Source organism: Protomyctophum parallelum (assembly GCF_964188405.1).
Source record: "Protomyctophum parallelum genome assembly, chromosome: 23".
Taxonomy (NCBI): domain Eukaryota; kingdom Metazoa; phylum Chordata; class Actinopteri; order Myctophiformes; family Myctophidae; genus Protomyctophum; species Protomyctophum parallelum.
This window is the reverse complement of record NC_139715.1, coordinates 8,401,030-8,424,134: the sequence shown is the minus strand read 5'-3', so window position 1 is coordinate 8,424,134 and position 23,105 is coordinate 8,401,030. Positions and strand designations below refer to the sequence as shown.

The following is a 23,105-nucleotide window of genomic DNA, read 5'->3' as shown; positions in this document are numbered from 1 at the left end:
ATAGGACGTCTATAGACGGGGTTCTTTTTGGCAGTGAAAGGTTGGATTTGAAAAGACGTCGTGTCTTCTACAGACGTTCTCGGCAGGCAGACCCCTTTTTCCACCGGTTGGTTCCCAATGGGAACCGGTTCAGTTCTTTTTGGTTTTTAGTCCATGAGCCAGAGCTCCAAAATTGATGGGCAAACTATACACTATATTAAATTGTTTATAGGATCAATACAAGTAAATTAATACATGATAACCCTTCCACAGTAGTAGCTTTTTCATATTTTTGATTATTTTGCATATTTTCCTACATAATGCCTCATTTGCATATTTAAAAATGTAAAATTTGTAATACAATAAATCATTGTCTTCGTGTAAGTACTCAATTGGGGAAGTTTAATGGTGATAACAATCTAATATAGGTATGGTTTTGCCCACTCAATTCATAATTAACGTTTCAATTTTGGAGCTATGGCTCATGGACTAAAAACCAAAAAGAACTGAACCGGTTCCCACTGGGAACAAACCGGTGGAAAAGGGGCCGCAGTGCGGTTTTAGTAACCGTAACCGCGGTGACGGTGATAGCCATCGGGGCTTTGATCGTGGTAACCGTGGTGACCGTGGTATTCGTCGTCGTCCGGGCAACGCATCCCCAGGGACTGCTGGATGGCCATCTCCTGGCGGCGGAGCTGCATGGAGTCCACCAGGTCGTACACGTTGGACATGGACCACATGGGCGACGGGTACCACGACTTGACGTTGCCGTCCTTGCCCACCAGCAGCATGGAGAAGTAGTCCGGGCTGACCTGGAAGTAGTTCCGGATGTCCCGCGCCAGCACGGCCGAGAGCCCCTCCCGGTCCACCGTGGAGCTCCCTGCAATGCAAGGGGGGCGCTATTGAGTTAAGCCATTCTGACCTGAGATCAGATTCATACGAGGTTTCCACTGGACACACACTGGGTCTGATTAACCCATTCTGACCTGAGATCAGATTCTAAAAATGTCAGTCGTTCTTCGATTTTTCAAAAATAGCAGACCTACAAGGCGGCAAGCTCGTATCGCGCCACTCGGTGGCGCGATATGAGCTTGTAGATCTGCTATTTTTAAATAGCTAAAGCATAACATGATGCTGACACCAAAATGGGTGCCCGGTCAGAATGGGTTAAGCCATTCGAGTTTTCTTCAGAATTATGTATGACACTGGTTTACTATGACACTACTGGCACATTAGGAGTCCAACAGTGGTTCTCACATGCTTAATTTGCAAGGACCCCTCAACTCTGAGAGTGTTCAAATGGACCGTATGGGTCCAATTTGATTCAATTTATACGCTCTCAGAGTTACAGACCTGTTATGGGATAGCTCTTTATGTGTTTCTGGTAATATTATTTATTGTGTACATTCTTTAAGTCCGTAATTTTGACAGAAATGGCCACCACAAGCCAGCATGGCGATGACCCCTGGGCTCGAACCCTCCAGTTTGGGAACTACTGGTTCAGGTTCAGGTTCAGGTTTATTTGTCATTTGTATAGATACAGAGTATACATACAATGACATTTATTTTGCTCAGAGCACTCTCAGTCTTACATACACAGGACATAAACAAACAGCTATAGTGCAAGAAAAGACAAAAACAGGACTGTGCTGCAGAGCAGGAAGTCCACTGTGGTGGAGGTTCCTGTTTGGACTAGTACAAAAACACCTCATCCCTCACTCACACATCTGTATTACCAGGTGTCTATTTAAATACACAAACAATGAAGAAGAAAGTTTACCATTGATTGGGTACAGTTCCAGAGTCCCGCCCATGTACTCCATGTCCTTCCCAGTTAGTTTCAGTACAGACATGTGACGCAGACCTAGGGAGAGAACGGGGAGGGCAGATGTTAGTCTGACGTGCCAACAGTCTGACATACGTGGCCAGTTAAGACACACCTGTGGCTCTGAAATGCATGTCCGGTTAAGACACATGCATGGCTGGTTAAGACTCCTCGGAAGGAAAGCCTGGCGTTCCTAAATCGTCACCGTGTGATCCGGTCTAGGCGTGGTTTAGACTGGATGATAAAAATGTAAAAATAAAACTGTGTCGCTTTGTTTTGGTCCCCCCCTAAGGTTATGTGCTCCCGATCCTGACAGCCTTTACTGCGTGTCACACCCCCCCCCCCCCCCCCCCCCCCCACCTCTCTCCCCATTTCCTGTCAGCCTACTACTGAATACCTATCCCTCTATAAAAAAGTTAAATAAAGGAGCAAGCAAAACAAAAACAAAAAAAACGAACGAACAATTAGCGCAACTCATACATATTTTCCAAGCAATAGAAAGGCCCGGGAGTGCCAGGCTGACATCAATTTACAATTACAATTGCAATTTATCAGCTCAGTCATACAGTATGCTGCTATGTGGAAAGGTTCTTTGCATAGGTTTTACTTTACATCCAACAAACTGTCTGGAGTGTAAAGATATGGAATAACCCTGACGGGCAACACTCCAACCCACACAGAATGCATCTCCACGTCCAACATAATCCAAACAGAGTTTGTGTGGATTCATGGGGGAGGTGTGCTGAGTCAGATCGTCTATCCTCTTCTCTACTCAAATTGCAAACGTTTCCAGTCGGTCGCTGCTCTTTTATGTTTGGCTTCAGTGTTGCCTATTATAAGCGAATTTGGGCTTGTTTTTCGGTTGTTGTTGCTCATAAATAACTGGTAGTTATTTAATGTTTTAGCTCGTTTATAAAGTGTGAGTTGGTTATTAGGGCTTTCTTCCTAAATGTTGTTTAAACCAGTGGTAAAAACGTTGTTTTGGTCATTTGCCCAACATATGGACCCAGTCCCAGGGGGGTATGAGGCTGTGGTTAAAACAGCCTCCCTTTCCTTCACCAACAAGCTCTCTTTCTCTCTCCCTCCCTCCCTCAGCAACCCCCCTCTCTCTCTCTACCACTTTGGTTTTAGTTCTTTCTGTAAGATTTCAGCGGGGCATGGATAATTGCTCCCGATGAGCATGTTGGCGCCTTGCATGGTTTCCTCCGCGATTGGTGTATGAATGGGTGAATGCAATGGAGGGATGCACAATCTATGTAAAGCTCCTAAATGCACCATTTACAATTTACCATTTCAACGCCCAATCCTCGTTGTAATAACATTCCTCGAAGTTTAGGGGCAGCAGGCAGCCCACAGCGTGCTCTCACATTCTCCACACTTTGGCAGTTGGGTGTTACACTGCTCGCAACACAGCCAGGCCTAAGTCTAACCCAGGGGTCATCAACATTTTTCAGACCTAGGACCCCTTAGCACAGAGAGGGATGAAGCAGGGACCCCTTAGCACAGAGAGGGATGAAGCATGCAGGGACCCCTTTTCAATATGGCTTTCCCCAGCTAACTCAACCCCCCCCCCCCCCCTTTCTCATCATTCCACTGCTTTTTATTGATTGTTTTCCTTAGTCTTAAGGCCTATTCATACAGTTTGAGGTGAGTAGCTTATCACCGCGGTATAGTTTTTTTAAGTTAGAAAACTACACCACCACAACTACAGACTGTGCCTGAGCGAGAGAGTCAGACAACCTGACCTGCCCTGGTGGAGACCTGTGCCCAGAGGGGCACTTTATCTAGTTATTATTATTATTATTATTATTATTATTATGACTCACCCAGGTTGCAGGCCTGGCTGGTCATGCTGTAAAGCTGCTGTTGATAAGCCCACTCTTCATCGTCTGGGGTCGAGATAACGAACAGCCGACGCCTCCAACGGAATCTTGGACATCAAAACAAAGGAACAAGTGTTTATACTGTGACACATAAGTCGCCGGCGTTGCCAGGAGGATTTACCTTTTGGGTAGGCACAATTTTGGGCCGGCCTAATGCAAAGAAAATTTATCGTGAATAAAATGCATTATACAACAGGTCATTTCGAGGAAGCAATTGGATTCGTTGAAATAGCCGTCTAGCAGTGCTTAATCGAGCATGATGGAACGCCTAATCAAAACATAAAAATAGCTATATTTAGGGGAGCTAAGTCGGTAGTGCACTAGCCTTTCGACCGCAAGGTCATGAGTTCGATCGCGGGCACCGCCAACTCAGCGTATGAGGAGGAACGGGGATAGATGGGGATAGACTCCGGCACCCTGGCTGATACTGACCCACTCTGACTTACTTACTTGTCTTACATATAACTGGTGGAGCTTATTTCTAAAACACCATCCACTATTGTAATGCAGAGTAAATTAATACTTCATACTTTGGGGGCCTGCATTTGTCAGACAGTTGGAGGGGAGGGACCAGGGGTGAGAGAGAGAGAGAGAGAGAGAGAGAGAGAGAGAGAGAGAGAGAGAGAGAGAGAGAGAGAGAGAGAGAGAGAGAGAGAGAGAGAGAGAAGAGAAGAGAAGGAGAGAGGTGCGAGAGAGGGGGAGCAGGAATAGGAATGTGTTATACTTTAGTTTTTTCTGTCTTAAATATGATTATTTATGGGGGTCACAGCCTGAACAGGTAATCACTGTCATAGACAGTTTGCCATTTACAAGAGGCGAAAAACAAACAATGAAAGGCCCATCATCACGTCAGCTAGACCGAGATTACACAAATCCCAGTTAAACTTTAAAACGCAGGTGACGTTGCCACGATTTACAACCAATTAAATTCCATTACCGCGACAGGAAGTTCTCCAGGGACCGGGACTTGTCTTCCTTCTTGCAGGTCACACCGCTCTCTCTCTGCTGCTCACTCTCAGCCATCCGCGAGGAGAAGTTATCGATGTAATCCAACACCGCTTTCATGGCGATGGGCACTTCGTACTCTTGCTGCACGGAGAGATCAATACAGAGGACAAGCTCAAGCTCACAACGTGTCGTCATGCTATGTGCTGTGAGCAGTAACCGGAAGGCTCGCCCCAAAACGAGCTCGCCACCATTTGTTTCCCGCGGACCGGATCCAAATGTCAGCCACTAACCTTTGCCTTCGTGTCAAAGTCAGTCAGCACCATGTAGTAGTCGTTGAACGTCATGCCCAGCTCCTTCCTCAGCGCCTTGATGAGCACCTGGTTTGTGAGCTCTTCCTTCGGTAAGCCTTTCAATGGCTGGTCTTGCTCTAAAAAAGAAAGCAAAAAGTAAAACCTGTATCAAGCAATATATATAGAGTGTGTGTGTTAAGCACACTCTATATGCTTACTATCAGAAAACATTGCTTTAACTGTTTAACAAAAATCTTTTTTTGTTTTAACTAAATAATATCACTTACCCTACCTGGAGTCAAGGTAATTCGTGGTGACTTACCCAGCTGATAGTGGTCTATTTTCATGGAGCCGTTGTTCCAGGAGCCGAAGATGGTGACAATGGAGATCTTCCGGACGGCCATCTCACACACGTTCTCCAGGTACTCGTCTCTCTGCTGGGTGTACATGCGGTTGTCCTCGGACGGGGTCGTTATCACCTGGAGAAAGGACAGATCGGCCCCCCTTCAGCTTTTAGAAACAGTGTTTCCCAAAGTTTTCAACTGAAAACCCAAAGGAGAAATGAGACATTTGCCCCAGAGACCCCAACAGTGAAAATAGTAGATCTGCAAGCTGACAGCATGTCGCGTCTATGTCGATCTATGATTGTAGATCTGCTACAAACGTTTAATTTGTTCATGGAAATTCTTAGATTTATTTAGCATTATATTTATGAAATACTTGAAAAATGTCAGAATTGTTTTTAAGTGATGGAAAATGACAATGACACGATGCCGACGACCCGGGCCAATTATACTGTATTATTATTAATGAATATGATACTATTACAGAATATATTGTGATCAGAATTTTGTTGATCACTGGCTTACTCCAGTTTTAGGTGATAAGGTGAGGTGACCACCGCTGTGGTTGAGAAAACTACAACATGACACAGTGATAAGCGACTCACCGCTCACCTAAACACATCTTTCTGTTTTTACTAACCACTGTTTTGGTGGTCACTTTATCACCTAAAACTGGAGTATGAAGGGAACATGATTTGTGTGCACTCACATTTCTCCCTTTGGCAAGCATCAAGGAAATTAATAATTAATAATATTCTGAAGCAGAAGAATACTTACAAGTAGCCTTCGTCTTCTTTCGAATGAACCAAAGAAGGCAGCCAGGGGACTAGCCGGGTTTTTGGCTGAGGACCCTTCACCGTGATGTTTCTCCTGGTACAGGACGCCCTTCTTTCCACTTTTTCTTCCTCGGAAGTTTGGGGCTCCGTCTTTACCCGTCCTTGTCCTTCTCTTCTCCGCTTTGTTCTTCCTACCTAAATTGTTATCAATCTTTTTCCTGCCCTCCACGTTGTCATTTATGACGCTGCCCTTCTCGGTCGAAGTGGGCTCTTCCTCCGCATCGCTGCCAACTGCCATATCGTCCTCAGGGTTAACCGGCACACCCATTTCCTCTTCACCTTCATCTAAATTGTCCTGGGTGGGTTGGGTGGGAGCTGTGGCAACTCCATGGCCTGGTTTGCTCCTGGGGTCGAGATACAACTCTTTGTGCCCACCGGGAAGTTGTCCGACACCTTGCTTTTGGTCGCTCTCGTGACCCATTCTTCGCTTTTTGTGGACGGTAACGACATCTAAGTCCAGAACTGTGGTCTTCTGGTTGACGGCAGGAGCGGCCGTGGCTCTGTGTTTGATCTTCCTTCTCCTTAAAAGAGGCTTGGTCGTTGTAGTTGTTGTAGCTTTTGTAGTCGTTGGTATTGTCATTGGTATTGTAGTTCTGGTTGTAGTTGTTGGTTTCGTGGTACTTCTGGTTGTTGGTTTTGTTGTAGTTGTTGGTTTTGTTGTGGTTGTTGTTGGTTTTGTCGTAGTTGTTGGTTTTGTTGTGGTTGTAGGTGTTGGTTTTGTTGTGGTCGTAGTTGTTGGTTTTGTGGTCCTTCTGGTTGTTGTTGGTTTTTTTGTAGTTGTTGTTGGTTTTGTTGTTGTTGGTTTTGTCGTGGTTGTTGGTTTTGACGTTGTTGTTGCTTTTGTGGTAGTTGTTGCTTTTGTGGTAGTTGTTGCTTTTGGGGTAGTTGTTGCTTTTGGGGTAGTTGCTTTTGTCGTAGTTGTGGTTGGTGGTTTAGTCGTGGTTGTAGTTGTTGGTTTTGTCGTGGTCGTTTGTGACCTTCTAGTCGAGGTGGCCACTGAACTCGTAGTCGTGGCTGCTGCTTCGACTATCAGTGCAGGTTTGTGAGGTGGCCTCTCTGGCTCTTTCTTCTCCGGTGTCCTGCTACTACTCGCCGCCCCGGTGCCTTGTGCGCCTCCCGTGTCCTCCGGCGTCATAGCGGCTGCTCCCGGAGATTCCAGCACCCGACCCTCCACCCCGGCTGCCTTGCACCGTTGCACAAAGCCTCTCTGCCTGGCCTTCTCCAGCCTGCGGACGGGAGTCTGGTCCATCACCTCGTACATGGCCTCCAACCTGACCGGGTAGGGATACCTCTCCTCCACCTGCAGGTTCCTTCTCAGCAGGACCATGGAGAACTTGCCTTCCTCCAGCTTGAGGAAGCTCATGAGCTTGGGGACGAGCGCGGGGTCCAGGGCCTCCTCGGTGATCTCCCCCCGGGCGGACACCCGGCGCACCTTCCCGCCGGCCTCGCCCTCCTGGTGGAACATGACGATCTGCTGCATGTGGCGCTCGGCCATCTCGCAGTAGACATCAGACTTCAGGAGGCTCGTCATCAGCCTGTAGTAGCCGTCCGACTGGTGCGGCGCCGAGATGACGAGCATGCGGTTCTTCCCGGCAAAGCTGGCCAGCACGTTGAGAGAGCTGCCGGAGCCGGAGAGCGCTCTGGTCGGAGAGGGCTGAGCCCCGCCGGTCTGCGGTTTGATACCGATGCCGCCGTCCGGGGTTGTGGATGTGTGGTTCTTTGGGGCCCACGGCTGCAGCCCTCTTCTGTTTGACAGGACCCGTCTCTTTGGCCCTGACCTTCGACTGGGGTCTCCCTGCACGCGGTCACGATCGGCTGAATGGGACGCGCCTGCATCAGCCACGCTCAAGCTGTTGGACCTCTCTTTAATCGCACTCTGCGTGTTGAAAGTCTGCTGCTGTGTTCTGTTAGAAAGGCCCCGGTGGGAGGGCGTCTGTCTGAACATCGTCCTCGAACCTTGGACCTCTCTGTCAGAGGCATCTCCGTTTATGTGCAACAGAAACATCACACCAATCTGCAATGTCCACTTCATCTTGGCACGTCCCCAGGCACAGTTGGAGCCAGCTGATCATGTAAAAAACAGGCTCGGGAAGAAGAAAAGCATTGTCTAGTCTGCAAGAAGCAAAAAACACAACCAAAACAAATATATCACCAATCCATGGTATGTGCTTTGTTTACATAACGTTTTGGATTTTAATTGTATGTATGGTAAATATACTTTAAAGATTCCCATCCAGACAGTACAACAGACAACAAAATAATGTGTAATGAAAAGCATACCTTTAACTTTCACACTGCAAGGCGAAAAAGGAAATCCTCGTAACAGCTGCAAATTAAATTATTATAGCCACCTAAAAAAAGTCGCTAATCAGCTCTCGCCGAAAAACGAGTCTTCCCTTGATTATTATAGCCGAAACGACGTTCGTATACTTGCTGTGGCTGCATTGTCTTCTTCTTCCCCAGTTCCCCTACAATAAACGTGTTAACGTTGAACGGCTGGTGCTGATAGAAGAAGGGGCTATAGGCAGACAGAGTGCTGCATGGGTGGGTGGTGGTGGTGAGGCTGAGCTCTCAGCTTTGCGGTGTGGAAGGCAGAAATGTAGAGTGAGACCACGGCCTCCATCTGCGCTCTGTCCCCCTCCGAGGACCGACCACCAGACAGCAGCGGAGAGCAGAGGAGAGGAGCGACCACCAGATGATGTTGCCAGATGCTGTGAGAGACAAGCATTAGCAACCAGTTTCGTATAGTTAGTTGGTTCCTTCCTTTTCTCTTTATGTAAAAAAGCAACTTCTTCTTCTTCTTCTTAATATTAATATTAATATTAATGTTAATGTTAATATTCACAACATATTTGTTTTAGATGGGACATCCATGGACTGCACTGTGGACAAATAGGCTAGCCTATATACATATTGATTTTGGGGTCCTTTGGGGGGCTTGACATGAACATGCATTGAGTGAACCACAAGCTCAAATAAGCAACAAAACAAGCCCAAAAGCCAGCAACTTTACAAGTGACTTCAATTTCAATTCAAAGGGCTTTATTGGCATGAGAAAACTAGGCATAGGCCTATACGTTTGCCAAAGCAAAAACTGGAACAATACAATCAAAACTAAATTGATGTAGGCCTACAATTGAAAGTCAGAATCTCCCAATAAATCATTTTTTATGTACCAAGATCACTCAATGCAGATATTGCATAAATACACAATGATTAGTCTTTAGGGTGGTTATGTTCCATTTGATATCATATGCATATCCTTCTATCACAGCACAAATCTTGCTGCTGTGTTTGCATATTGTTGTACTTCGCACAGCAGATACCGGTAGTCATGTTTTCATGTGGGTGATTGTAATCTGTGTCTCTGATGTACAGTGAGCAGACGGTAAGGAAATGTAGCTCTGCAGTTTCCACGTGCAGTGGGTGCATATAGTCTGTCTTCTCTCGGGAGACAGCTCTGCCTATATGACAGCCTTTCTCGATTGCAAGACTGTGCTCACTGAGTCTGTCTGTACCGTTAAGATTTTTCTTTGTTTTGGGTCGGTCACAGTGCAGTATTCTGCCACAGTGTATTCTCTGTTTAGGGCCAGATAACATTCTAGTTTACTCTGCTTTTGTGTTGCTTCTTTCCAAATTTAAATGTGTCAGATAGTTTTCCTTTTGCTGTTTTATAATTTGGCTTTAAAGTCCAATGGCTTTTGGTGCCTCTGTTTGTGTTGGTGCACATGTGTGAGTGCCTTGTTATGTGTATCTGGGTGCATCTGGGTCACTTTCTTTTAGGTTGTAGAAATAATTAAAAAGTGCTCTCTTTTTTTATTTTGGTTATGAGTGGGTATCGTCCTAATTCTCCCCTGCATGCATTCTTTTTATTTTGTGTTTTATTTTTTTTAAGATATTTTTTGCGGCTTACGCCTTTTATTGGTTTTTTTGAAGGGACAGACAGTAGGCTGACAGGAAACGGGAGAGAGATGGGGGAAGACATAAAGGCCGTGTCGGGCTCGGGAGTCCATTTTCTTTTGATGGCATAGCCATTCTTGACTTGTCTCTCAGTCTCAGGTCCTTAGTTTACACACTTGGTTGAAGTTGTGCTGCTGATGTTTAGGCAGAGGAGGTATTGTTTTTTGTTTGTAGGCCTACTAATGGGATTGTATTTAGGAAATGTTGATGATTTTGGCGGCTAGATCTTTTTTGAAATATCATGATTTTAGTCTTAGTTAGGTTTATGTCAGGGTCCACATCTGGGAGAATTGTGTAGGAGATCAAGTTAATGCTGCAGCTGTAGTCGACTGTAGACTTCACAGAAGAACAAGCCCAAAGTCGCTTTTAATAAGCAGACATGGCAACACTGGCGACCAGCCGACCACACGCACACACTGAATGCATGCGGTTCAAAATCCTTGCTAGTTCATATTAGGCCTATAGTATAGCCTAAAATAAAATAGAATAGAATTACAAAAACAACAAAAGTAGCAATAGGCCTACTGTCCGTCAATTTAACATGTGGACACACACCGATTAGCCTCGGTCCCAGGCTTACTTATCTGCGAAAAGCACACCGATAGGTCTATAAACCTAAGACCCAGCTGTCTCTCAGTTACAAAAGGATACATAACCATTTTGAGTTGGCAAGTTTGGCAACAGACGGCTGCACAGTTTGTTTCTCCAATTATGAATTAATAATTGAATAAACAAACTGCAGCCGTCAGCTTAAGCTGGGTATGTTTTTCATAGCCAATTGTGTGTTGTGTTTATCATCTAACATTAGACAGCAATGCTTAAGATTTTAAAGAAAACAGTGCCATCTAGTGGTCACATCGAAAACGTACTCAGGTTTATCATCTTTAAAAGAAATCACACCCGTGTGACGTGAGGGGTGCTCTTATCAGAGCCATAGAGTAAGACAGTTACAACATTGAGGGAGCAGAAAACAGCCCAGTCACGTGGATCATGTACTTGCGCGAGCCCATAGACTCCATTGCATTCCATAAACTTCCGGTGTCCCTATTCACCAATAGAAGTATGTAGAAGAGCCACCATTGGACTGGTCCCATGAAGTGAACGTAACTCAGTCTTAATCGATGGTTCTGGATCTTATCATACATCATCTGAATTTGCTACATAAACAAAAAAGTTTCCTGGTTTCAATGGGTTAAGAAATCCATAGTATAATAAAGTGACAGACAAAGAAAAACGCATCCAAGGCGCTCTGATCACATTAACAATCCTTTATTGCTGGGGATTCTCACAAATACAATTCTTCAAATGGATCTGTGCAGTTCTATGACTGAATGTACAAATCGAACAATTTTAACATCTTTGGGACCTCGATCTACTGTGAAAGTCTGCGTTTTAATTTCAATTTACTTTTCTCCCATGAACTGTCAAGAAGCCTCAGCTTTGTCCCATTGAACATACAAAGCATCAGCCTTTTTCTTGAAGGAGTCAACCATATGCAAATCGAACAATTTTACAATTTTAACATCTTTGGGACCTCGGTCTACTGTGAAAGTCTGCGTTTTAATTTCAATTTACTTTTCTCCCATGAACTGTCAAGAAGCCTCAGCTTTGTCCCATTGAACATACAAAGCATCAGCCTTTTTCTTGAAGGAGTCAACATATCCAAATCGAACAATTTTAACATCTTTGGGACCTCGATCTACTGTGAAAGTCTGCGTTTTAATTTCAATTTACTTTTCTCCCATGAACTGTCAAGAAGCCTCAGCTTTGTCCCACTGAACATACAAAGCATCAGCCTTTTTCTTGAAGGAGTCAACCATATCCAAATGGAACAATTTGAACAAAAGTAAGATCTTTGGGACCTCAATCTACTATGAAAGTCTGCGTTTTCATTTCAATTTACTTTTCTCCCATGAACTGTGGAGAAGCCTCAGCTTTGTCCCATTCAGCATACAAAGCCTCAGCCTTTTCCTTGAAGGAGTCAACCATATCCTTGATCGGCTGGATCTGTTGTTCCGCTGTCAATGCCGACATGCCAATGATGCCATGCCATCTTTTCTGATCCTCCTGTTGATTGGAAGGGGTACAAGAGGGGTACAAGATCTCAGCTTAGACAAAGATAAGTTATAAAACCATGATTAAATACGCCATTTTGCAATGTTCAAATTTAACTTCCTACATGTAAACCATTTGATAATCATTTCAGCAATGCTTGTAATTTTCTTAAAAAACAATCTCACTGACCATGTTAAGTATAAATTAAGGCTTAAGTGGTTAAGGTAGAAGTTAATTAAATAATATTTGTTGTCCAAGTAACAAGTCAATGAACGGAAAAGTAAGATTGTTTCATACTGAAAAAAGCCAGTCACTGGGGATCTCTTTGGTGTGAACAGATCTACACCATCTACCGGTAGTCCAGTGTTACTGGAGTGGGGGTCTGGGGTCCCCAAATTATTTGATAAGCATCACTATCAGCTTTTTCTGATTTCACAATTGCCATTTTGAACATTATACTTATGGGGGCCCCTGGCACAACATTTTCAGATGGGGTGCATAATGCATATTCATTTGGGGGATGGGGGTCCTCAACATGAAAATGTTTGAAAACAACTGAAATAGTCTAGATCTGTGTACCATCTAGTCCAGTGCTACTCAACTGTGGGCTTAATATATCTGCAGCCCGTCATGGCCATACCAATACAAATATTTAATTTGATTGTTTTGAACAAGATTGTAGGCATTTTATCGTTTGATCCAAGAGAAAGTGATATGGCCTTATGTCAGCCGAGTATTACTTATTCACCTGTGATAATCTGTTCATCATTATGTTCTCTACGTGAATGAAGCCTGATTTTGTAACGTCATCATTAATCACAAGGTTTTTGTTCAGTGAGGTTTGGCCTTGGATGGAAATGTGGCTTTTTACTGTGCAGTCCTTAATTTTTAGACTACGGTAGTCGTGTAGTCCGTTGTAAAATAAAATTGTAAACGACTCAAAAATACTGAGTGCCCTCTGAGCCATCTAAAGTTGAGTAGCCCTGATCTAGTCTAACGGTTCAGATAGTGTCAAGTCATTAAGTTAGCTATAGTTCACATGTTGTACTGTACCTGCAAAAGATCCACGTGTTCGGCAGCAGCGGAAAGAATAGTGGACAGGTTGTTACGCACTGTTAGTCTCTCTTCAGTGGTCTCAATCTGCACCAGGTGGTACCTAGGGTACAGATTAAGTCTAAAATCAGAGTTGGGTGTAAACACCAAAATAAACTACCTTTGAAATATAATATACTGCAATTACAAACATCACCTCCACAACAATGATCAGTTAAACCATTTAGAGGTTTATTAAAAAAATAAAAATCCTGTTGCTAATGTATACACAAGCCACAACATCCACAATGACACAGTAAATAGTGAGAAAACACCAACTGTTGCTTTGTGGCTTTCAGTTTCTGGTCAGCTTCATCATGGCCACTTGTAAGCATTTTCTGCAGGAGTTCCTCCTTGTGTTCAATAGACTCCTTCTCCACTCTCAATTTCTGCTCCTCATATTCCATCTCCTACACACACACACACACACACACACACACAAGATTGATATTAAATCAAAGTGAGACCCAAAGAAACAATTTAACCAGACAGCGATGCATCAGAACAAACAGCACGGTTTTGACTTCCTTGTTCCCACAGAGGACCCACTCTCACACACCAGGGTGAAAGACAGCTACGAGACCATTTAGGGCCTTCACAACATTATACACTTTACCTGCATGTCATGTTCCAAATCTTTATCGTGTTTGCTGTTGTTCTCTCTCAGTAGCTTCAACTCCTTCATCTTGTGCAGGATTTGGCCTTCCGTCTGAGACAACCACATTTAACATGATTAATATCTGGCTGGTACATTACAACCACATTTACACTTAACAGATTGAAACAAGTTTTGATTTAACACAATTTAAACCATTTTGGACTGAGGACAACTCTAAAAACACCTTCTAAATCCTGACCCAAGTTCTGAAAAAACACTTTTATAGCATACATTTTTGAATACTGTACAGAACATTTTCAGACCATGTCCCAATATATGATTTGTAAAACGTTGTGAAAGGGGAACCGCGCAAACTTGCATCGGCCTACCCCTGTACTAGACAGGGATAAATGTCTGTGTAAGGGAAAAATAAATCAAATTAATAATATAAAATTTTGGGTTGGTAAAAAAGGTGTTTTCCCAAAGTTGCCTTTACCGAATGTGTGTGCCAATCCATGCGTCATGGATGGAAGCAGCTTTTGAAGTTCTGTTGTATTATATTGCTAGTCTGGTCAATCAATTCAAATACATATATCTTGAACTTACATGGTCACATGGTGCATAGAAGTGTGTTAAAGTTAAAAAACCCAGAGGAAGACAATTATAGGCATGTAGCCTTCAGTAGTCCATTATGCACCTTGCATAAGATTGCAAGCGAGAATAAAAGTCAATTAGGCTACAAGAGACAACCCATTGGTTTGGCAACTAAAATTGGATACAGGATAGGTGGGCACAATAGGACATCTGGGCACCTCGACATCTGGCATTTTATCAAAAATGAAAGAAAATATTTACATTCACTGCAATGACATGTGTTGAAACCTTTACGTGTAGTGAAACAGATACACGGCCCAGTGTTCACATCACCACTCAACGTAACGCAGCAGAGGCTGCAAAAGTGTACTAGTTTCCTCATGCAGATTGGCTACTTTCGCCGTTTGATAACTTTGATTTGTCCTAATGTTTGTTGTTCGTAGACCAGGGCAGGCAGTGTGGTTGCTTGAGCCCTGAGCAGCACGCATGCAACTAGGAGTCCGTGCACACACGGGCGCTCGCTCGTTATTAATTAAGCGGCAGACAAAATTATTATTATTATTATGAGGATCGATTGGCACTTTGTTGCCCCCCTGAACCCCTCATATCACTTCACCAGCATAACAAGCCTGCTGTGTTGTGACTGCTTCGGTCATGTCATTCACACCACAGCCATCTACTGTACACGTACATAGCCCCTTAATATTAGTTGCGGAACTACACCAATCTCATTAATGCACCCTACAAACCCTCCGAGCTCAGATCAGCAGACTCAGGTAAGCTGGAAGTAGCCTCCCTAAACACACCGGGACAACACTCCACACGGCCCAAACTCTTCTGGCTCCAAAACTATGGAATGCATTTCCCATTGCAATCAGAACTGCAGCTTCGCTCTCAATCTTCCGCCAGTCTGAAAACACACCTCTTCAGACTCCATCTTAGCCCATAGCACTTTGCCGTAGTACTTAACCTAGCCTAGACCTCCTACAGGCGTATGAAAAGGCTCAACTATCTTAGATAGCATTTTTAAACTGACTCAGAGAGCAGTTTATGTAGTTTATTTTGACTCTGGGAAGTGTAGTTCTTTTGGGATGCTAAGCAAAAGCTACACTACTGAGTTTTGACCGCACACTTACGCCCGTAGCTTATGCATGATATGTATTACCATGCTTTTTTATTCTCCGTTCTTGCTTAATGTAAGTCGCTCTGGATTAAGAGCGTCTGCTAAATGCCTAAATTGTAATGGTCCTATGAAGTCCTCAGGACGGAAATCCGTCCTTTGGTATATAGGTTTTTATTGGCATAAAATATTGCCTATGTACACACACCATACCATTAACGTCCTATACATTATGCTTTATGTCAAACTATGGTGTTCATGATTCTGAATTTCAATTCGTTTTGCACAAAACACTCCTTGGGCTAAAAACTTAGCCCAAGGAGTATTTTTTGTGCAAAACTAAATGCTTGGAATGGGTTCAGAATCATGGGGGAAAACTAGTTCACAGACAACACTCACAGGCTACTTAAAGCAAAATGAAATTGACATTTTGCCTTATAGGATGTTAAGTATGGTCACATATAAACCCCTATAAAAGAAATTGCTCAATACCAACAGCCGGTCGGCAAGTGGATTCATGAATGCATGTATATAGACAATATTTTAGGCCAATTAAAATAACTATAATCAAATTTCCCACTCCACACCCCCAGCTGCCAGACTACTAGTTCAAATAGTATTACTTCTCTTCCTCACTCTTGGTGGTTTAATATTTACCACGTAATAACGTGATTACCTCCTCATTAGTCGCCTGTAGACTGAGCTTCTTGTTGGCCATTTGCTCACTCTCTCTCTCCACGTCAGCGATCATTTTCTTCAGTGGCAACTAAACATGACAGAATGACTAGATAAATATGTAGCATACAATAAATCTAAACATGCATCATACAAACTACACATCTTGGCTTACTACAATTATGCAATCTCTGAATGCCATATAGTCTGGAACTACACCTCCCGAAAGCCAAGTGAGGAAGCTCAATATTACTTTATTTGTAGTAAAAATAAAAAAAATAACACAAATGTAAAGGCCGTTCAATAGCACAGGTAAAAAAGACAAAAACGATGGTGGCTTTTACCAGACAATCAATATGGATTCAGATCCATAAGTTACATACCTGGATCTGTGCTTTGTACTTGACCATAGCACCGGGTTGATCCATGGATGTGGTCTGCATCTCAAAATCATGTCCACAGGCATTCTCTGCAGATGCTGGGATCAACTTTAGCTTAAGGGCCATCTTATGGTACTCTGCCACTCTCAAGAGAACCTGTGATGGGGAAGCAATTTTGACTTTAACAATACCATTAACACCAGTAAGACGCCCATTAGCTACTACCTTAGTAGCAGCTACTCTTCCTGGGGTCCACATATAAAATACATTATAATTACATCATATTAAATACATTTTACAAGACTGTAAGAAAGTACAAAAAAATATATAACTAAATATAAAACAAGTGATTAATAAATATAACATCGCAACCATGAATACAATTTCAGTTTGAGTAGCAACGTTCAGTATGAAACATTTTAGAGATGGGAAACGTAAAAAGACCTTGTGCTGAATGTCTGGTATTGTACATGTGTTCAACAGAGCTGAACTTCAGTCTGCAATACAGGACAGCCGGAACTTTAGATGCAATAATACCTCTGACAAAAGACAGCAGGGAAATATGAAGTCTGTCCTCCATCAGTGGCCATCCCAAAGTGGCATGTGTTGTGATCTTCATACTGTATATGGCGATTATAGTCAGCTCCACATACGGAGATCCATGTGTTGTACCAACTTGGCTCATTTGTGTGACTCGCGTCGCGGCAACCACGACTGTCACAATATTTACATTCCCCCGTTTTTCATTGACCAAAAAATTCAATGAATGAGGGTGTAGAGGGTTTGATGAGGTCAGATCCACATCGTTGTGATCTTCATATATGGAGACAGCCATATGGAGCGTGTCACAAGGCGTGATGCACTGACAATCATATATGGAGGCGTGATTGATGGAACCTATGGTTGAAATCAGTCAATTCATTAATTGATATTGACAGTCTTACTTATTAAGCGGCATTTTATTTATTTAAATCTGATTATCTTAATTTCCCTCAATGTCAAACAAATTACATTTTGCTGCTACTATAAATGCGCCACGTCTGTGTGCGTGCGTGTGTGTGTGTGTGTGTACGGTTGTAATGCACATAACTCGAGAACCGTTTGCCCCACAGACTTCAAATAAGCCCAAGTGCCGACTTCAAATTCGACACACGTTCCACACCCCCACAGGGAGTGCAGTGCCCGGCCTCGAGTCAGTGGCATACACTGTTGTCCAGAAACACCACAAGGCTCTGGTCAGGCTCTGCCAGTGGGCCTAATTAGGCAAAGTCCTCTCACCTGTGCAATTTCTAGCCTCAGCCAATTGATTGCCATGGCAACCCCACACCTGCCAAATGATTATTTAACCAGTCCACTTTTCACAGTCAGTTTGCACTCTTCAGACACATACAGATCTCCATGTGGGACACCGACAGTTAAAATGGCCCATATGTGCGTTCCATTGAATTTGCGATTGTTAATTGTTCAGTTTAATAGAATAATTTAACGGCAATGAAACAATTAACTATTAACATGGCTAATATACATTGCTGTGCAGCACCACAAAGGCATTGAGTTTTGTATCCAAATGAGCACTGAGGATTTCACTGTGTGTACTCTTGTGAGTGTATACGCACCCGTTCCTTTATCTTGGCCAGACCCATCTCTTCCTGCCACGTGTGTTGCTCTGCCTCCTCTTGAGTCTTGCAGAGGATGGAGATTTCCTTCTGGAGCTCCATCTTCTCCCGGTTCAGCCTCTCCACATCAGCTGGAGTGTAATTCTGATTATCCAGGAGGTGCTGCAGTCTGGCCCCCTCCTGGGTCAGAGAATCAAGACGGTGGCCTGTGAAGGTAGAGTGGGAAGGATGGCTAAGACACACTATCTTACTGTTTCAGTAGGTGGGGACGGAACTAATTATTTAAACTACAGTTACTTTGCTTGCAGACTAGGGTACACATCCAGTTATCAAATGAACCCTAGTGTCAGTATATTCTTGCCATCATCATGGGTGAACAAACTGAACATTTGACAGAAATGGATTATCTACCACCATCCCAACACAATGCAATTTGAGCTTGTGTCAAGCAACAGGCTAGGTACAAATGGAAGCAAATTTACCAACAGCCTGCAGCTCTTCAGCCAGTCCGGAGTCCTCCCTTTCCAGACTAGTCATGAAGGTCTTAAGCTCACTAAGGTAGGTGAGCATTTTCTGGAGTTCTGTCTGGAGCTGATCCTTCTCGAGTCTCATCTTCATGAGCGGATCCTGGTGGTGAGAGTTCTGATTAATCTCTAAAATCTCTGTAAATGTTCTGCACAAAAAGTTAGGAGTCACTGTTTGCACCAAAAGCATGTACTGAGCATCAGTCTGAAATCATGGGTGCTACACACATTGAGATGTTACTCTTTTGTGCCATCTCTGGCACCTACATTTCCCAGCGGGATCAATAAGGTATCCGTCAGTGGCATCATCAAAAGTAGTCTCAAGTCTACAACATGCAAATGAGATCCAAGGCACTGTTCCAGTAAAACATTAAAAATACTATATTTTAATGGCTTCAGCTCAGCTAAAACCTTCCTGAAAACATTAAATTTCTATGAATATGTCCCGAGGTCTATTATGTAAAATTTGGCTTAGGATATTTATTTACAATTTCTAACGGCACTGGTGGAGCACTGTAAAGGTGCGTGAATTCAAAATACCAACCAAATGTTTCTCCTTCTCCAGCTGATCCACCTGTTCAGTCAGTGATGTGAATGTTTGCTCCATTGACATCAGCTGGGCCTCATCCACACTGTATGCCTTTTCTAATGACACAAGCAGACAAAACTGCAATCAATGTTTTCTTAGAACTGACCTGTACAACAAACTGTCAAGTTCACTAAAATAACTGTTCAAATAATTGCATGTTTCTTCTTAAAGATGTGCAACATCCCCCAAATACTTACTAAGTTCTGACAGGATTAGACAATCCTCCTCTTCAAATGAGTCTGCTCCCTGCATGAACTTGGTGTATGTGTCAGCAACCATGTCTACACACAGCTATGAAAGAACAAAAATGAGTGATCTTGTCATTTAGAACTAAATAACATCCATCTAACAGATATTTAAAGCTATAACTTGTGATTACTTGTATTGTATTACATTAATGGTTACCTTGCTACACTCAACAAATTCTCCAGTTTCTTCAGAAAAATCCTTGCGCATGTCCTCACTCTCAATACCACGGGAGATCTGACAGAAATAGAACATTAAATGTTATCGAGATCTGACAGACAGCACATTTTAAATGTTATTCATGCCAGTACATATTCTTAGTTGTGTGACGGTGTTGCACTGAGAATAAAAGCAGCTCTTCTGCAATGCATTGTCGAGATCTGACAATCATTCAAAAATGACACCAGCCAAAAATAAGTCACCCAATGGTATGTAGTTGGGAGTTTCTTGTGTGTAATGTAATCCAATACATCTTAAAATACTGCAGGCAATCCTTTTCTTTGTGACGTCGAGGGTAAAATGGCCTCTGTCAGAACGTACAGGTTTGTGAATGCCATGCAATTCAGCATAGCACGCTGCCATTCTTATGCAGCATATTTTGCTTTGCAGTCACTATTGTGCAGCCATCTGCTGAAGGGAGACAGCTCACTCCTTAGCTACAACACTGGAAAAACTATTTTCTAGTTGAGAACACCCACGATTACTTGCAAAAGTCTTCAGCAATTAGTTGCCGATAAATTACTACATTTCTGGCAACCAGTTTAAGCAATTTGATTATGACTAATCATTGAACTCCTAGCGACACCAGTGCACATTTAAGTATATAGCAAGCCTTACTTTGACCGTGTCAATGAGCCAGATGAGAGCTCCCAGCAGCTTAGGCCATGTGTTTGGAGCTCCAACAGAATACATGGAGCTCTTGGACAGAGGAATGGTATACCTTAAACCGCAAAGAGACAAAGACGGTCAGCGGAACGGTATATATTAAACCACAAAGAAAGATGGTCAGAGCAGAGTTCAAGCAAATCTGGCAAGCCGCCCATTAGATTTTGAGTTACAGAATATTGTATTCAACCGGAAATCTTTGCCAAAGGCCTTGAATCAGTAGGGTTCAATCGTATTAGTAAATATAATAAAATCTAAACACTCCCTTTAATACTGGTATATATGCAAACAATTTTTGTGTAGAAGTACAGTATGATGGTATTATTCAATTACCCGAGGTCTCTCAGCAAACGAGGTACCTCCTCCTCAACTTTGGATTTGGGCAGCACAAAGGTTGGGTCCAGCTGTTGAAAAAGGAACTCAAACACTTTGAGGAAATCCTTGGTAGAGGGAGACTGGAACGTTTTGGTGGACACCTCTCCATATGAGTTTTCTGAGAGGAACTAGAAATAAAAAGACAATCAAGATACACAGAACCAAAGAAATCCTAAGGCTGAAAAGGCTTGAATGTACAGGTCCAAGACATGGTCTTAGGCCCTAGGAAGTAAAGTCACTTCCAGAAGAGGCTAGGCCAAGTCTTTCTCAGCTGGCACAAGAGAAGAGACACTTCCTTGACCCCAGGAAGAATAGAGGCAGTGACTAATGGGGGATCTAAAATAAAAAATAAACTTCCTCTTCAATGAGCAAAAGAGGTTAGTTTTCCCCACACAGGGGACCCAGGAATCCTAAGTGTTAAAAGAATGGTCCCAGGACCATTGGTGGAAAGTAATACTAAAGTCATTTCTACTTGCAGAGTATTTCCCCATTTTTGTTCTTAGTTTCTAGTTACTTGGCAGAATAAAAATACAAAACATTAACCATATTTTCAGTAATTAAAACTCAGTAAACAAACAGGACAGGATAACAATTTTATTAAATCAGGGAAGAGAACTCATACAAGACTGTAAAGTACAAGAAAATCAGCAGACAAATTGAAACACGACAGGTAAAAGCTGATATGAATGTTCTGTTTAAAGTGGTGGAAAAACAGGGAAACCCCAATACTGAACACCCCATCAAGTATGACCACTATCAGAATACAGAGTTTAAAACTCTGTACACAAACCTTTAACAAAAACATCCTCCCTCCACCAATGGAGGTAATGAAGGGTTCATATAGTACCTCACACAGCTTCCTGACGCACTGCTGCACGTAGGACTTGTCATGCAGAGGTCTGGGGTCCTTCATTTTGTCGGCTGTTCCCAATGCTCCAAACATGCTGTTGCGTCCTCCGATGCTGCTTTTACGGTTTAGACCTACTCCACTAGCCCTGTAGTGATCAAGTTCACATTAAATCATTGTAATGGATAAGTAGGTGCAAATCCAATGAATATGAAATGAATATTAAGTCTAGTATAATTTTCTCTTTTGTGAGTTACATACCGAGCGCCAAAGAAGGTGGTTTTCTTCTCCGAGGTCCCAGACTGGGGTTTTCCGAGGTTGAGCTTTCCATAAGAGGGTTGTGCACTACTGTAAATAAATTAAACCCCAACTGATGAATTGAAAACACACTTGTGAGCAGGGGCTAAAAAAATATACCTAAATGGGAGCAATGTAAATTATGTTGACACGATCCATTTCGAACACTTCTAAAGAAATCAAAAACACATAATGTAAATGTCCATACACCGTTTTAACTGGGCACATAAATTCAAGTTCATATGTAGCGGGATCCTAGTAATTTTCCAGCTTAACAGCCTGCTTAGTGCTTAATGTCTGACAACTCCATGAATATGGCAAATACAAAAGCTTGTAACTTCACTGATGACGTAGGCACCACCATTGTTATGGTTCCTTCGGGTATGGGACATTATGCACAAAAACACAAATAGAAATAATGTTAAGCTGTGAATCATTTTCTTATAGTAGAAACTTTTGAGGACCCCCAGGGCCAGACCCACCTCTGTGGTGTGGCATCCATGCTCTGCCTGCTTGGATCAGCCACCCTCAAAGGCTTCTCTGACATTCTGCTGCTAGAGACAGCAGTTTTCTTCTTTCTGGAAGAAGTGATTCTAGCATCGTTAAGACTGATGTCTGTCACAATTATTACATAATCTCCTAATCGCAATTATTTGAGATAAACAATTAGTTTCCATGTTGACATTTTTTCAAAATTAGAAATGGTTGATCTGTTTTTCCTTATTTTGTACATTACATAATGAAGATCGATTTGTTTTACAACAATAGAAATGGAATACCGATTTATAACAATCATGAACACTCAAATATAGGACCCTTACTCTCCTCCTGGGACTGTATGACGGTAACATAATGAATGTTAATAGTTTAAAAAAATAAAGGAATGGTTGATCTACAAGCTTACAACATGTCACAAATGATGTATTGTAATATAATGTGATGGCTGATGCACTACTAGCGGGCTAGCACAACTTGAACTTCCTTCCAACTCAACATTGATAATGGACTTGTTGAAGTTCGAGGAAATATTAGTTAATGTGCCATTTCTACGGCAGCCATAATAGTGACTAAACACAACACATATTACCAGATGTTACCAAAAACATTCATTGTATTGGGCAAAAAACGACCATAGCCACTTGCCCAA

The 23,105-nt window shown here is 42.8% G+C and overlaps 2 protein-coding genes across 3 annotated transcripts; both read right to left on the bottom strand.

Annotated features, from left to right (window-relative positions):
- Positions 1 to 8,754, bottom strand: LOC310854409 (coiled-coil domain-containing protein 80-like). 2 transcript variants are annotated; one of them, XM_083759039.1, is made up of 9 exons: positions 8,386 to 8,754; positions 6,047 to 8,217; positions 5,248 to 5,404; positions 4,926 to 5,062; positions 4,625 to 4,776; positions 3,631 to 3,734; positions 1,760 to 1,843; positions 533 to 859; positions 1 to 90 (listed from the first exon to the last, which is right to left on the bottom strand). In XM_083759039.1, exons 2-8 carry the CDS (start codon positions 8,135 to 8,137, stop codon positions 540 to 542), a joined length of 3,045 nt encoding a protein of 1,014 aa, XP_083615165.1. In that variant the 5' UTR covers positions 8,138 to 8,217; positions 8,386 to 8,754; the 3' UTR covers positions 1 to 90; positions 533 to 539. The 2 variants fall into 2 exon arrangements, with proteins under 2 accessions (XP_083615165.1, XP_083615164.1); XM_083759038.1 differs by lacking the exon at positions 1 to 90 and having other exon boundaries at positions 146 to 859.
- LOC310853869 (kinetochore protein NDC80 homolog) lies at positions 8,624 to 21,761 on the bottom strand (the record flags this gene model as incomplete). The annotated part of the gene is made up of 12 exons (XM_083758343.1): positions 21,662 to 21,761; positions 20,773 to 20,942; positions 20,392 to 20,494; positions 19,714 to 19,791; positions 18,678 to 18,822; positions 18,196 to 18,401; positions 16,583 to 16,735; positions 13,829 to 13,921; positions 13,492 to 13,622; positions 13,174 to 13,276; positions 11,969 to 12,132; positions 8,624 to 8,816 (listed from the first exon to the last, which is right to left on the bottom strand). The coding sequence occupies exons 1-12, from the start codon at positions 21,755 to 21,757 to the stop codon at positions 8,624 to 8,626; spliced, it is 1,635 nt and encodes a 544-aa protein (XP_083614469.1). The 5' UTR covers positions 21,758 to 21,761.
- Between the last annotated feature and the right edge of the window lie 1,344 nt (positions 21,762 to 23,105).

Coding starts and splice junctions, on each gene's coding strand:
- LOC310854409 (XM_083759039.1), bottom strand. CDS start 8,137: ATGAAGTGGACATTGCAGATTGGTGTGATGTTTCTGTTGCACATAAAC. Junction 5,063..5,247: donor AATAGACCACTATCAGCTGG/GTAAGTCACCAC, acceptor TTTCTTTTTTAG/AGCAAGACCAGCCATTGAAA. Junction 3,735..4,624: donor CTGGAGAACTTCCTGTCGCG/GTAATGGAATTT, acceptor TTGATGTCCAAG/ATTCCGTTGGAGGCGTCGGC.